This window comes from Primulina tabacum, chromosome 13 (assembly GCF_025594145.1).
Source record: "Primulina tabacum isolate GXHZ01 chromosome 13, ASM2559414v2, whole genome shotgun sequence".
In the NCBI taxonomy this organism is placed as follows: domain Eukaryota; kingdom Viridiplantae; phylum Streptophyta; class Magnoliopsida; order Lamiales; family Gesneriaceae; genus Primulina; species Primulina tabacum.
The window spans coordinates 26378961-26393901 of record NC_134562.1 but is presented as its reverse complement, the minus strand read 5'-3'; the positions used below and the strand labels follow the sequence as shown (position 1 = coordinate 26393901).

General features: G+C 37.3%; 1 protein-coding gene across 1 annotated transcript; it reads left to right on the top strand.

Moving 5' to 3' along the window:
• Positions 1 to 331: 331 nt before the first annotated feature.
• LOC142521950 (uncharacterized) lies at positions 332 to 1168 on the top strand. The gene is made up of 2 exons (XM_075625122.1): positions 332 to 631; positions 746 to 1168. The coding sequence occupies exons 1-2, from the start codon at positions 332 to 334 to the stop codon at positions 1166 to 1168; spliced, it is 723 nt and encodes a 240-aa protein (XP_075481237.1).
• The last annotated feature ends 13773 nt before the right edge of the window (positions 1169 to 14941 follow it).

Here is a 14941-nt window from a genome sequence, read left to right as displayed (position 1 = left end):
TGGGATCAAGTATCATTATGAGTCCCTTCGTAAGAACCGTTGCCCAGTGTTCAAGGGAGACGCCGACCCGGAGAGTAGCCAGAGTTAGTTGAAAAGCGTGGAAACCCAACTGCGACTGCGAGAGATACCTGAGGCACTTAAGGTAGAGGTGATAGTGCCATTCCTGGAGGATAAGGCAAGCAAGTGGTGGGAAACCGTCTCACCTACCCTGACACCCGTCGGAGCAATCACTTGGCAACAATTCAGAGATGTCTTTCTCAAACAGTATTTCTCAGCAGAAGTCAGACTTCAGAAACTGAGCGAGTTTGAGAACTTCTCGCAAACTCTAGACATGTCAGTGGTAGATTACACCTCCCAATTCAATGACCTTGGAACTTATGCCCCGACAATCATGGCAGATGAAGTTCTAAAGATGCACAGATACAAGAAGGGTTTGATCAGCCGTATCCAGTCATCCTTAGCAGTTTACCAACCTACAAGCTTTGCTGATTTAATGGGAGCAGCGATAAGAGCTGAGACGGATATCAAGCGTCGGGAGAACGAGAACAAGAATAAGCGACCTCTTACTGGACAGTCATCTCAAGGATACCACCATTCAAGAGACCGAATCAGTCCAGTGGACCCTTCAAATGTGCTTCGTCCCACCCAACTTACCAAGAACCAAATATGTGCCCCAAATGTAATAATCGTCATTCTGGAGAATGCCACCGACAGACGGGAGCATGTTTCAATTGTGGGAAATTAGGGCATCGAATTGCTAACTGCCCTCGAGCCATTGAAGAGAAGTACCAAGCCTAATGCTGATGCTAACCTCAACAAGCCAAGGGAGAATAAGCCCAACGCTCGTGTGTTTGCAATAACCAAAGAAGAAGCAGATGATGCAAACGATGTCGTGGCAGGTACCATTTTTGTCAATGAAATGCCAACTTATGTGTTATTTGATAGTGGTGCTACTCATTCATTTATATCTAAGAGGTTCACTAAGAAACTAGGGCTTACGCCCGAATTACTAGTTGAACCATTTAGAGTAGCGACTCCTACTAGTAAGACAGTCGAAACACATAGAGTGCACCGAAAGTGTAAAATCTGTATCAATGAGCACCTATTCCAAGCAGAATTGATACAACTGAACATGGTGGAGTTCGATATCATCTTAGGAATGGATTGATTAGCAAGAAACAATGCGATGGTAGACTGCAAGGGAAAGAGTGTTAGGCTCCGAACCCCGAACCAAAAAGAGGTCGTGTATCATGGCAAATCCAAGGAACGGAAGTCACTTCTTTCCGCATCCCAAGCATGGAAAGCCATGAAATCTGGAGCAGATATCTATCTAGCAACGGTTAACGCAGTAAAGGAAGAAATTGAACTTAAACCGGGGGACATCCCTATCGTGCGAGATTTCCCAGACGTCTTTCCAGAGAAACTACCAGGGACAGTCCCGGATTCGAGAAATTGAGTTCGAAATCAATTTAGTGCCCGAAGCGGCACCCATCTCCAAGGTACAGTACAGAATGGCACCAGCTGAACTTAAGGAGCTAAAGGAGCAACTTCAAGAATTGTTAGACAAAAAGCATATTCGACCAAGTGCGTCTTCATGGGGAGCTCCAGTACTTTTTGTCAAGAAGAAAGATGGGAGCATGAGGCTGTGCATTGACTATAGGGAATTGAATAAGATCACTATCAAGAACAAATACCCTCTTCCAAGGATAGATGACCTGTTTGATCAGCTTAAGGGAGCCACAGTATTTTCCAAATTGGATTTGAGAACGGGCTACCACCAATTGAAGGTCAGGGCTGAAGACATCCCAAAGACGGCCTTTCGGACAAGGTATGGACACTACGAATTCACCGTGATGCCCTTTGGTCTGACAAATGCACCAGCAGCCTTTATGGACCTAATGAACAGAGTATTCAAGCCGTTCCTGGATCGGTTCATAGTGGTATTCATTGATGACATCCTTGTCTATTCTCCCAGCAAAGAAGATCACGAAGAGCATCTTCGCCTCACTCTACAAACTTTAAAGGAGAAAGAACTCTATGCCAAGTTCAAGAAATGTGAATTCTGGCTAAACAGTGTGTCCTTTTTAGGGCATGTGATATCGGAAGCAGGAGTATCAGTGGATCCAAAGAAAGTGGAGTCAATTCTAGATTGGTCAAAACCGAAAAACGCCTCAGACATTAGAAGCTTTCTTGGACTGGCAGGCTATTGCAGGAAATTCGTCGAAGGATTCTCTTCCATAGCCGTACCATTAACAAGACTTACTCAAAAGAATTCTAAATTCATTTGGGATGACAACTGCGAGAAAAGTTTTCAGACATTGAAAGAAAAGCTTGCGTCTACACCAGTGTTAGTCTTGCCCACTGAAGATAAGGATTTCACCATCTACAGTGACGCATCGAAGGAAGGGTTGGGATGTGTACTCATGCAAGAAGGAAGAGTGATTGCCTATGCATCAAGGCAGTTGAAGCCGCATGAACGAAATTATCCCACTCACGACCTCGAACTGGCAGCAGTCGTCTTTGCTTTGAAGATATGGAGACATTATCTCTATGGCTCCAAGTGCGAAATCTTCACGGACCACCAGAGCCTCAAATACTTGTTCACCCAAAAGGAATTAAATATGAGACAAAGGCGATGGATTGAGCTGTTGAAGGATTATGACTTGACCATAAGCTACCATCCAGGTAAGGCAAACAAAGTAGCTGATGCTTTGAGTCGGAGGAATATGAGTAAGGTTACCTTAGCTGCACTCTCCGCTCAACCATGTCTGCGAGAAATCGTCAAGTTGAACCAGGATCGAGACCCAGTTCTAGTAAAACTTAAGGAACAAGCTAAGGAAGCAAAGTCTCAAGATACTCAGATCGACGACAAAGGAGTCCTTTGGATGAAAGGACGATTGTGTGTACCAGACATAGATAACCTTCGACAAGAAGTAATGTCAGAAGCACATAAGTCGAAATTTTCAGTCCATCCTGGCAGTACCAAGATGTACAGTGACTTAAAGAAGAATTTCTGGTGGAGTGGAATGAAAAAGGATGTTGCGATATTTGTTTCCAAATGTCTTGTGTGCCAACAGGTCAAAGCAGAGCACCAAAGACCTGGAGGACTTCTTCAACCTCTAGAAATTCCAGAATGGAAATGGGAACATATCTCCATGGACTTTGTGGTTGGGTTACTAAAGTCTAGACAAAGCCATGATGGCATCTGGGTAATCGTAGATAGACTCATAAAATCTGCGCATTTCTTACCAGTCCGCATGAACTATAATTTGAACAAGCTAGCCACATTGTACATGAATAACATCGTACGTTTACATGGGGTTCCAGCCAGCATCTTGTCAGACAGAGACCCGAGGTTTGTATCTCGTTTTTGGAAGAGTTTTCAACAAGCCATGGGAACTAAGGTCACCCTCAGTACGGCCTACCACCCTCAGACCGATGGTCAAACAGAGAGGACAATTCAAACTTTAGAAGACATGCTGAGAGCGTGTGCCCTAGACTTTAGCGGTAATTGGAGTGAACATTTGCCTTTGATTGAGTTTGCTTACAATAACAGTTTTCACAGCAGCATCGGAATGGCGCCGTATGAAGCTCTGTATGGGCGAAAATGTCGGTCACCACTATATTGGGATGAAGTAGGGGAAAAGGCCATCACTGGACCCGAATTGATCCAAGAAACAGTGGATAAAATCACTATAATCAAGGAGAGACTTAAAGTGGCACAAGACCGACAGAAAAGTTGGGCTAATTTGAAAAGAAAACCAGTGGAATTCATAGCGCGAGATAAAACATACTTGAAAGTATCACCAATGAAAGGTGTGGTTCGATTCAACAAACCCGGGAAACTGAACCCTAGATATGTTGGACCTTTTGAAATTCTAGGGAAAGTGGGTACACTTGCATACAGATTGGCACTCCCACCGAGTATGTCTAGAATCCATAATGTTTTCCATGTGTCACAACTAAGAAGATATGTTTCGGATCCAAGCCACATCCTCGAAGCTGAACCACTCCTAATCGAGGGAGACTTGAATGAAGGCCTTACTTATAAGGAAGTCCCGATCAGAATTGTGGATGCCAAAGACCAAGTGCTAAGACGACGAACGATTCCATACGTCAAAGTACAATGGTCCTCCAATCACAACGAAAGAGAAGCCACTTGGGAACTCGAAGAGAAAATGAGAAACCATTACCCTTACCTTTTCGAAGGACAAGATAATCCAAGTTTCGAGGACGAAACTTACATTAAGGAGGGGAGAATGTGAAGACCATGCACTATGGAAGTGCACCAATTGTGGAGGAACTCATACAGCCAAAATCACTCCATTTCAGCATAAATCTCGAGTGAGCACCTTGAACCAAAAAGTGGCCACATTCATCCGGGAGAGGTTAGTGCAATCACCCATTGATTAAGCCATCAACGTCATTCGTGGAGCCATCAACGCAGCGTCATTCGTGGAGCGACTTCAGAGCTTACCTTGTAGCAGATTATTCGTGCCTATAAAAAGGAAGGCTCCTCATTCGAAACTTGCACATCCAAATTCTCGAAATCCTCTCTAGCAGCACCGTATTCTCGAAGCTCTTCGCCCTCTAGTAACAAAGCTCTGCCGCAATCTCACCGTTCACGTTTACGTTTCCTTCAGCAGTCAGAATACGGTAAGTGGGCTTTTGCTATATATCTTTCTTTGTAAGTGGGTTCTTGATACTATTTTATTTGGCACACTTATTTCTTTTTAAGTGGGCATAATATGTTTCGAAAATAAATTAAACATGACTTTGAAAATTCGGTCGGCGTGTTATATTCATTTCCATTTGGTATTGAAATCCCTTGAATTGTTCTTTGTTCGATATCAGTTATATATGTGAAAGCATGTTTGAATTTTTTTGAAATGCACTGTAATGACTCGATTTAGAAATGGTAAAGGAAATTCCGAACTTTGATATACTTTTTTTAGGCCCTGATGCTGTGGGTTATAATAACCGTCCCTTTGGCCTCGCCCCTTAGAGGAGTAACATATAGGGGACTGATCAGTAAAAAAAAAACCATAGAAAATGAGATGATTTTCAGTGCTATATTCGTATTTGTGTTAGTATTTGATTCAACATGCTTAATATTGAAATTTTGATAATTTATTCATATGTATATCCTCGATAATGGTCATGCGCGATCGGCCCCCATTTACTGAGTATTTCTCCAAAATACTCACCCCTTACTTTCCCACCCAGATAAGAATGAGAATCAAATTGAGGATGAGGAGCAAGACTACTTTTGGGGAGGGTGATGAAGCAGTCTAATTCTGGACCCGTCGATTATTCTGTCTTATGATTTCAGTATCGTGTATTTACGCTTCCGCATGTTTCTATTTCTTTTGAGTTGTAAAGACAGTGAACTTTTGGGAAATTTATGATAATAAATTGGTTTCGGTTTATGATGTACTACGAAGCTAGTTGTTTTTCGATCGTGTGGTTGTTAAACAACGCCGGTGTCATAATCCGGTCTCGGGGCGTGACACATACACGGGAGAAAGATGAGACCAAGTCCTCCTTATTTGATAGAATTTTATCAAAGGTGGTCATATTCGAAGGATTTTCAATTGAAACAAGAAAATATAAACTCGGAATTCAATGCAAATCTTCAAACAAAGCCCTCCAAATCCGTGTTCTTTCCAAATCAAAATCCTATTTCTGAAAAAAAATTGATGCAAAATTATGTACCTGTAGCAAATAACGAGTGTGAGTAGGACCACCAAAGCCACAACAATTACGTCCATTTCGTTGTACCTTTTTGGTGGTCCATCGATGGTGAATCTCAGCTGTGAATGGCTGATTAAGCATCATGCAGTGCTTAAATACGCCGTAAAACTTCTAGCCACCGCCACATTTGACAACACGTAGTCGATTATCAGATTTACACCCGTCAAAAACGACAGAACCTGGCTGCTTAACATGCCATAACAAGTGTAGGAAAAATCAAACAAGAATAAAAATGTATTATGTATGATGTTCATCACAAAACAGTTGGCCTAACCTCACTTAAGGTTCAACGAGCGCTGTTTGTAGTAATGTTTGAATGGTTTATCCTCTGTTTACCTTGACGACTCTGGACAGAAGTGAAGCTAACACAAATAAGGTTGATATTGAAATCACAAGGAATTAAAATCAGACTATAGAAAGTGTTATATTATTTTACTTTTAATCTATAAAATAATCTAATTGTGGTCGACATATTTCATTAAGATAAATATGTTAGAGTGTCATTTTCACATAAGGTACAGCGGAAGTTTAAAATTTTATTTTTGACATTCAAAAATATTCCTTGAGTGTCGTATGTAATAAACAATTCATAGGTTGTTTATATATAATTTACTCTTGCATACATAATGTCGTCTCCAACTATTCCAGTTTTTAAGTAATGTAGTTCTTCTTGTAAATCTCTACAAATGTATCTCCTTTCTTAATCGTCTAATAAAGTCCTAAATCGGATATTGAGTTTCTTGTTTAGATCGCACTAGATATCTAAATGAATTTTACAAATTTGTTGGCGGTGGTGGAAGGATGGTCGAAATTTTCTTGTGAAATTAGAGAGGTGGCCGAAACTTTGCTGAGGGAAGAGGAGATTTTGTGTAGTTTTCTTGTACGATTATGTTCCATTGTTATCAGCCTTTGATTTTATTAATAAAAATATATTAACTCAATTTTACTAGGACTCAAATCATAATCCCATTAGGATTCTTTTATTTTCATTAATTAAAATTCTTATGACTTGTTTAATTGTGTACTTTTGTATTAAGTGGAAGTCATTATCATGTAATATTAATTTTTCTTAATTTAGCTTTATGTCATGTCATATAGTAGATGAATAGTGTATATAAAAGAATATTATGTCATGTTTAATAGTGTAAGTCTAGTGCTATTTATAGGGACTCATTTTCTTGTATTCGGTATGAAACATTCTACGCAATAAAAGTTTTATATTCTCTCTAAAGACTGTTCCTCTCTCTCTCTGGTTGCTTGCTGAAATTCAAGAATCATAATCATATAAGTATTTTATGAGTTATGAATTTGATTATATCTTCAATCCTCCCATTGATTTTATCATGCCTCAAGAAGTAAATTATTAGAAAAATTTAAAAAGAGAATCAAATATACAAAGGATCATATTTCATTTACTGAGAATCAACTCAAAAATCTAGATATCAATCTAATCTTTAAAAGTTGGTTTGTGATACCAAACCTAAGAAGATTAAAACAATCTTTAAAGCTTTTGAAAAACAAAGCTCAATACTCGCTGCGTAATTGGTATCAAAGCCATTTATTAAAGAAATTCTTCTAAGTTAAAAAGATCATATTCTCTTGTTCAAAATATGAAAGAAGTTAGCTCTACCCGAGAGCAATCCTTAAGTCAAGTATCCATAAAACCTGTAAAGCCTGTAGGGTAGGATAGGAATAAATTCTTGACAGTATCTACTCGAATTTCTGATGGACAAGATAATAAGATCCTTTACTAAGAAGAAATCTTCCAGCAGTGGAAATACCAAAAATAAAGAATTAATTATTTCTGAAAATTTTGAAGCAAAATATTGAAGACTTGAAATTACCAGCATCTTCTAATACGAAGATCTATAGATCTGATAGTTTTAATTTTATATCTGATTATATCATAAAAAAAATTGAATAAGTAATCCCTCTAAAAGTTAGTTTGTTATCATAAAAGCTTATTAATATTCATAAGCAATTATATAAATTTATGCATTTAGGAATGATCCAAGTAGGTTTAAAGGCCTCTTACAAAATTAGATTTAAATATCTAAGCCTTAATTATCGTCAGAGATCAAAGGCATAATAAATTTGAAGATTCCTTATTAGGAATAATAGAGTCCTCATTATGTGAAGGACCAATACATTTTAGTTGCTTCCCTAATTTTCCTTTTTCGCTTTCTGATCAAATGTCATAAAAGCACTCACTTTAAATATAAAAGACTGAGGGTTTTGATATGATGGATGGAACAGAAAAAGTTGCTCTATTACATAGAATTTGTTATTAAGTAATGAATTCAACAATTTCTAATTTTAGAATTAATGCTAATCAAATTAGTTCTAAAAGAGGAGAAACTACTCTTTTTATAACTGATATTAAAAAAAGTAATATCATGATTTCCAAAACAATTAATTGGAGTCAAGTCACTCTTCAGAAATCTGGAAAATGGAAAATATTGTTCCTTCTCTTAAAGAAGAGAAAAGAAAATTAGAAAGTATTGTTCAGTATGTAGATGGTGATGTTGAAATAAAATTCTCATCCCAAAGACATCTACGTATTAAACTACCTGAAGAAAGTAGAAATTCTACTTCTTTTATATCTGATTTTGAAAAAAAAATAAGTATCTCTGGTATTCGAAAATATGGAGAGCAAAATTTCAAGGATTATTCGTCGTCCGTTCGTCCCTCTTCGCAACCCACGCCAACGATTAAATATTCGAGCATTTTAAACGCAAAGGCACGCTTCTAAACTCTTTTGATGCACCATTCAAATCATAATATGCATTTTTTATGTATTTTATCATGAAAAATATTTGAATACGAATCGCTTAATATTTTGATGATTATTTTTAGAGTTTTGATGATTTTACGATTTGTTTGAGAAGGCTATGAATTCTAAAGGACATGTTGCCAATACAAGGTGTTTAAGAGATAGAAATAGAGTCGTTTAAAGGGGAATCGAGGTTGGACAAGCAGCAAAGAGGGAATAGTCCACAAATTACCCTAGGGACTCATCCCATGCACGCATGCCGGATAGGTTCAGGAGGGGAGAGGTTCACTGCTGGTAGGTGGCTAGGATGGTCCAGTAGGGTCCATGGAAGGTGGCTCAGGGTCAGGGCATGGTCCGGTGCAGCGACGGTCCGAGGTGACTTGGGTAAGCAAGGGCAGCGACTTGGATAATAGGAAGGTGCTCGCGCGGCTGGCTGCTGAAACTAGGGGCTAGATGCGTGGGTCAGGGCGAGTCTAGGAAGGTCAGGGTTAGGTCTGGTCCTAGGTGGCTAGAGGGTGGCTCGGTGTTTGGGGAGAATAATGGCTCGGTTAGTGCTTAGGGTTCGAACATGGCTTTGGAAAGAGTAAAGGTTTGAACCGTGAGTCCAAGGGGTGTGGTTCGTGGTTCACGGGGATAGTTTAGGGATGAAAAGTTTATATTTAAAGTTTGGGAAAAAATATTAAATTTTGAATTAATTCGGGATTAAAACGCTTCACGATTTATTAATTAAGGAAATAAATTGAAAAGCTCGGGTTTACGTCTAAGAAAAATATAAAAAATTAATTTTAAGCTTATGTGATGGTTTGGGATAGGCTAGAGTCGATAAAGTAAGAAAACGTCAAAATCAGGAATTTTAAAGCCCAAGGGCAAAATGGTCATTTTATGTTTCGGGTAGCAGGAAAGGTCTGGCAGTATCCCGAAGAATCATAATACATGCTAAATGATATTTTAAAATGGTTATTTTATGACTAAAAAGGAAAGAATTTTTTTTGAAGGATGTGAATTGATTGTGATAAATATGATATGATATATGATGATTGGGAATATCATGAGGGAGAAGGCCCCAGAGGGAGCTTGTTTACGGGAGAAGGCCCTAGAGGGAGCCCGAAGATCGTATTTCCATTTACAGCGGTTCCTAGTGCCCGTCCCCATGCGCAATGGTGAGCTAAGACCGATCAGTTGACCACATGATGATATGATTGCAGCTAGTCACTTTCAAGGATCAAACTTCACCCAAAATGATATATGATGATGGAAAGCTTTACGATTGAATGATTTAGTATTACAAGCTTATTTAAAATAAAATTATGCTTTTATGCATATGCATGTATATGTATTATTTGTTACATATGGTTAGAACGTGCTGAGTCATTAGACTCACTGGGTTTGGATGGTTGCAGGTGAGGATGATATTGAGGGATGCGCTGACGCTTGAGTGGGTCGAGTTCGACAGTACACTCCCGATGGAAATTTATATTTCGCATTAGCTTGATAGTTAAAGATTTGAAATAAAGATTTTGAGAATGATTTATTTAAAGATTTTTATACTTTATTTTGAAGTTTAGTTTTGATCATGTTAATGGCTGACATATGATTTTTGTTAATTGACGATTTAGAGATTTTTATGCACTTGAGATTTTAGATGTTAGATTAATTTTTGGATTTTGGGAATGTTGAGTATTTTAAATTGCAAGTTTCAAAATTTACAAAAAAAAAATAGTAGGAATTTAAAGTTAAAAAGCAGTGGAGTTTAAAAATGCTAAATAAAAAGTTAATATGATATCATATCCAAATAAACGTCAAAGTCCTCCAAAAAAATATTCAAACCACCATAAAATCAAGTATTAAACCTCCTCAAAATAAAATTCAATTTTCATTCAATCCTTTAAAATAACACGGAAACGAGATGCCTTCAGGTGTGTACTGTCCAGTCCAGTCGATCAAGAGTCGAAGCTTCTACCCTCATCATTTTCTTCACTTGCAACCATTCAAACAGTGAGTCTAATGACTCAACACATTTTAATCGTGATAGCAAATAATACATGTACAAGCATATACATTTTAAAAAATATCTTTAACAAAATACATCCGACTTAAAAATCGATAGCATACACGTTTTCGTAAATCATTCAAAATACTCAACATTATATAGCATTTTCTCATCCTTTATCATAAATCACTTTCGGTAAAGTTTGATCATTGAAAGTTACTGTCCTTTATCCTCTATCCTCTGTTCGAATGATCAATCTATAAACCATGGTACCTGGCGGCAGAGCGTAAGCAACTTTCGTCACTAGGTTGTGGACTAAAATAAAGTAAGTTCATTGCCTTTTTGTACGATGGATCTCTCGCATATCCTTTGTGTCACAGTCAAATTAGGTCCTTCAAAATATTTTATTTTCCTTCTTTTATTTCATTTAGAAATAACTTATACTTTTATAAACTGTGCATGCAACCGGAAATCTATTAACTTTAGCATATATCGTAAATTTATCATATTCATTTCAAATAATCGTTAACATGTGTTATGATTACTCGGGACACTGCCAGGAGTTTCAAACTTTCTTGGACGTAAAATGACCATTTTACCCTTGAAACCTTAACTTACCCATATCAACTTTTTCCTACGTTCCTTGACCCGAGCCTATCCCGAACCATCATATAAACTTATTTTTTACCTCTAAAAATTTTCTCAAGCATAAACTCGAGCCCCTCGACTCAGTTTCACTATTTGACATAAATGCTAACTATAATCCTGTTGGTAGCTCGAATTGATTCGAAACTTAATAATTTTTTTTCTAAACTCAAACCACGAATTACTAGACTCTAGCTCTCGTGATCCACGGGCCAGCCCACACAAGACCACGGTCCACCCTCTTCCTTCACCCAGAGCTGAACCCGTGCGATTTCCCACGTGACTTGCATCGCGGCCCGTCTTTACCCTGAGCCACCTTCGACCATCCCCAAGCCAGGCCACCTCCAGCCCCTTAGACACCCTCCTATAGGACAATATTGGACCACTCACGAACCAGCTCTCGTGCACAGCCACCGTGAGCCGTTTTTCTCCCTTTCTTTCCCCAAAACCGTGACCCCTAGGCGCCAACCGTGCCCTCAACACTTCCCTCACATTCTACCCTTGTCTCCAGCCACACTAGGACTCTATAAGACCATGTCTCGATTCAAAACAGGGCCTTGATCGTGGCTAGACATCCTGCACACAGCCCCTCTCTAGCAAGTGCCAAAACTGAAGTCTTCCATGCAAATAAGCTTAACCGAGGCTCGACGCTTTCTCCTCTCATTTCAGACCTCTTCTAACCAACATGGGACTCCCTTTATGACCTCTAAACATCATCTCCCTTCCTTTTAGTGCCAGCTAATCCGTAGGAATCTTAATGCGACTCTAACAGGCATTAAAAGCTTCAAATCTTAAAAATAAATCCTTCAAAATTTTAATAAAACTTGATCATCATGTTTTTCATTTAAAATATCATAAGCACGCATAATATGGTTTGAACAATGCAAAAAGAAGGATTTAGAACATGCCTTTGTGTTTAAAATACTCGAATTACAAATATCGATGCGGTGGAATGATGGTGACGAACAGAGGACAATTTCTACTTTTTTTCTCGAAGGGAGTCGAGTTATCATTGCTGGAAGGAAGAATGATGAAAAAATCGAAGAACGAAGGAGAAATTTTTTTCGAAACTCCCTTGCCCAAGACTCCTAGTTCGGCCGCTGCACCTCTTTTACCTATTTTGTCTATGTATGTTTCGATGTGTTTAGATGTGTATGTTTAGGGTTTAGGGTTTAATTATATAAAAAAACAAAAAGGATTTCTAAATACTTAATTAATGAGCATAATTAACCTTAGTTTTTAATTACTTAATTAGATTCATTAAGATTAATAAAATCACTATACCTCAATTTAAAAGATTTAAAAATACATATTTCAAAAAAAAAAAAATTACTTATAAAATACATAAGTTCATTGCTCTCACTAAAAAATTTAAATTTGACCCTAGAATTGCTGAAATTCTTGATTTATTTAAAATAAATGTTTTCATAACTAAAAACAAAAATTTATCTTTTAAATTTTTAACACCTTAATCGTCTTCGGTTCTCCGTCCCCGGCCAACCACTGATATTCGCCTGAAAATCTTTAAATTATGAAATCAAGCAAAATTATAAATTAATTATTTAGTCAATCAAAATATATCATTCATGTATCCAAAATCATTTAATTAAAGTAATTTAGCAATTTAAAATATTTCATGCATGAGATTTACATAACGGGATTTTTGGATGTTACAAAATAACTTCTAGGAAATTAAGAAAAGAAAAGAGAGAAGAAATAAAGAAGATGACTGAAAACAAATAGAATAAAAATAATCCACCTCATGTGATGCCCATCAGTGATCAACACAAACTATCGTGGCATATCATGTGGAACTATTAATGAAAATAATTTCGAGTTGCAGGTAATATTGATAAATATGGTGTAGCAGAACCAGTTTGGGCGCATAGTTGCTGCAGATCCTCATCTTCACCTAAGAACCTTCTTGGAGATAGCGGACACAGTAAAAATAATGATATTTTTGAAGATAATATTTGATTATGTTTGTTTTCATTTTCTCATAGGGATCATGCAAGTAGCTTCATAAAGCATTGCCACTTGGAAGTATCACTACATGGGTAGACATGGAATCAAATTTTTTGGCTAAATATTTTACACATTCCAAGTCTCCTAACTAAAGACTGAGATAAGCACTTTCAAGCAGAATGAGTTGTATTTTGCTTTACATTTACTTCTAGTTGTTGGTCTCAAGCAAACATATATTCTTCATTAGTGCATTTTTTTCATCTTTACCACCTTCACAAGAACATTCATACTCTTTACAAGAACATTCATACTTTTCCCGAAATGGAGGTGTTGCCTGGGTGGCATTTGGTTGGTCTTTCTCCCATTTTGAATGCTTCATTTCCAAGACTGCTTCGAGTCTGAAAAAAATGTAGTTTCCCTTCAAGTAGGTCGTTTACTTCCTCAATCTTTGGCGGTTTCATCGGATGTACTGCTCTTTCAGCCTCAGACCATGTTCCTGAAAAGTCTACGCAGGAGTAAAACAGATTTATGAAGGGATAAGATGAGATTCGGTTATAAAATGATAGTGAAGTTAGAGAAGCGTTTAAATGTTTAGATTTAGACAACTTAATTAAAGCACATGCATTTCTTGTCTAATGTTCTGATAACTTCCTTGAACTTGAGTCGAAGATCTGGAGATCTTGGCAAATTTAATCTCTCTTCTGGGGTTTTGTCTTCGTTTTTTATTCCTTTCCTTTGCCTGCAAAAGGCTTTATGTTTCTTGAAGTTCCCTTTTCATAATTAAGTAGCATCACTTATTCTTTTTCTTTTGATTTCTTGTTCATCGTTTTCCTTTAAGAGAAATGATTTCTCATGACCATTCTGAATATGATCACTGTCTTCAACCTGTTTGTTTCTTGATTTAAATAAGGTTTTTTTTTTCTCACAATCTCAACTTCTTTATTCTCCCCATTTATGAGAAACTTGGCATTTAATTTCTTGCAGTCAGCACTTGTACCCTTGATATTCATGTTTTTGTTTCTTATATTTTCACGCCTATTTTTTGTACACAAATTGCCATACATTCTTGAGTCCCTCCGAAGAAATTGGTTCCCTGAGAACGAAGCATACCCCCATAGAAATGGCTCCTGTCACCATATCCTTCTTTAGATCCGAAGACATCACTAAATGAATTAAACTTGTTATAAGTATGAAAGTTCTATGCAATGACCAATGATGAGAAAACATAAAATCCTGTGAGGAAGCCAATGAAAAGATGAAAGTGATCTTTTCTTTCAAAAAGAATGCACAGGGCTACTGCTGCAAATTCATTAGTTGTAACTGGAACAACAAACCAAGAATGAGGAAACGGACTTCTTTATTTGGGAAGGGTTAAAATTGGACTCCATGATACAGTTTATTCTCTATTTTCCTGTCTTATTTGTTGTTTCTAACGCACATCACAACTCCAATCTAGTCATACATCTACATTATTCAATTTCTAGTTAAAATGTACCTGAAAATACATAGAACCTTCCAAAAAATACATAGGACCAATTCTAAACAAAACAAAGTATAAAAGTTCTCACAAACAGTTGGGAAAACCCCCAAAATTTTTAAAATTCTGAATCTCCCATAGGAGTCAAGAATTTGACTTGTTTGCCTATGAAATTTCATTTAATAATAAGTTAAAATCAGGATTAAGGAAATCGAAATAGAATAGACCTGAATGTTTGCTTTTGAATAATTAATAAAATAATAAAGAATTGGAAGCAAATTTATGTACCTATATAGGAATGCCACTCCAGAATCAATTATATGTCAATCAAAGATTC

Coding starts and splice junctions, on each gene's coding strand:
- LOC142521950 (XM_075625122.1), top strand. CDS start 332: ATGTCAGTGGTAGATTACACCTCCCAATTCAATGACCTTGGAACTTAT. Junction 632..745: donor GTCCAGTGGACCCTTCAAAT/GTGCTTCGTCCC, acceptor GTGGGAAATTAG/GGCATCGAATTGCTAACTGC.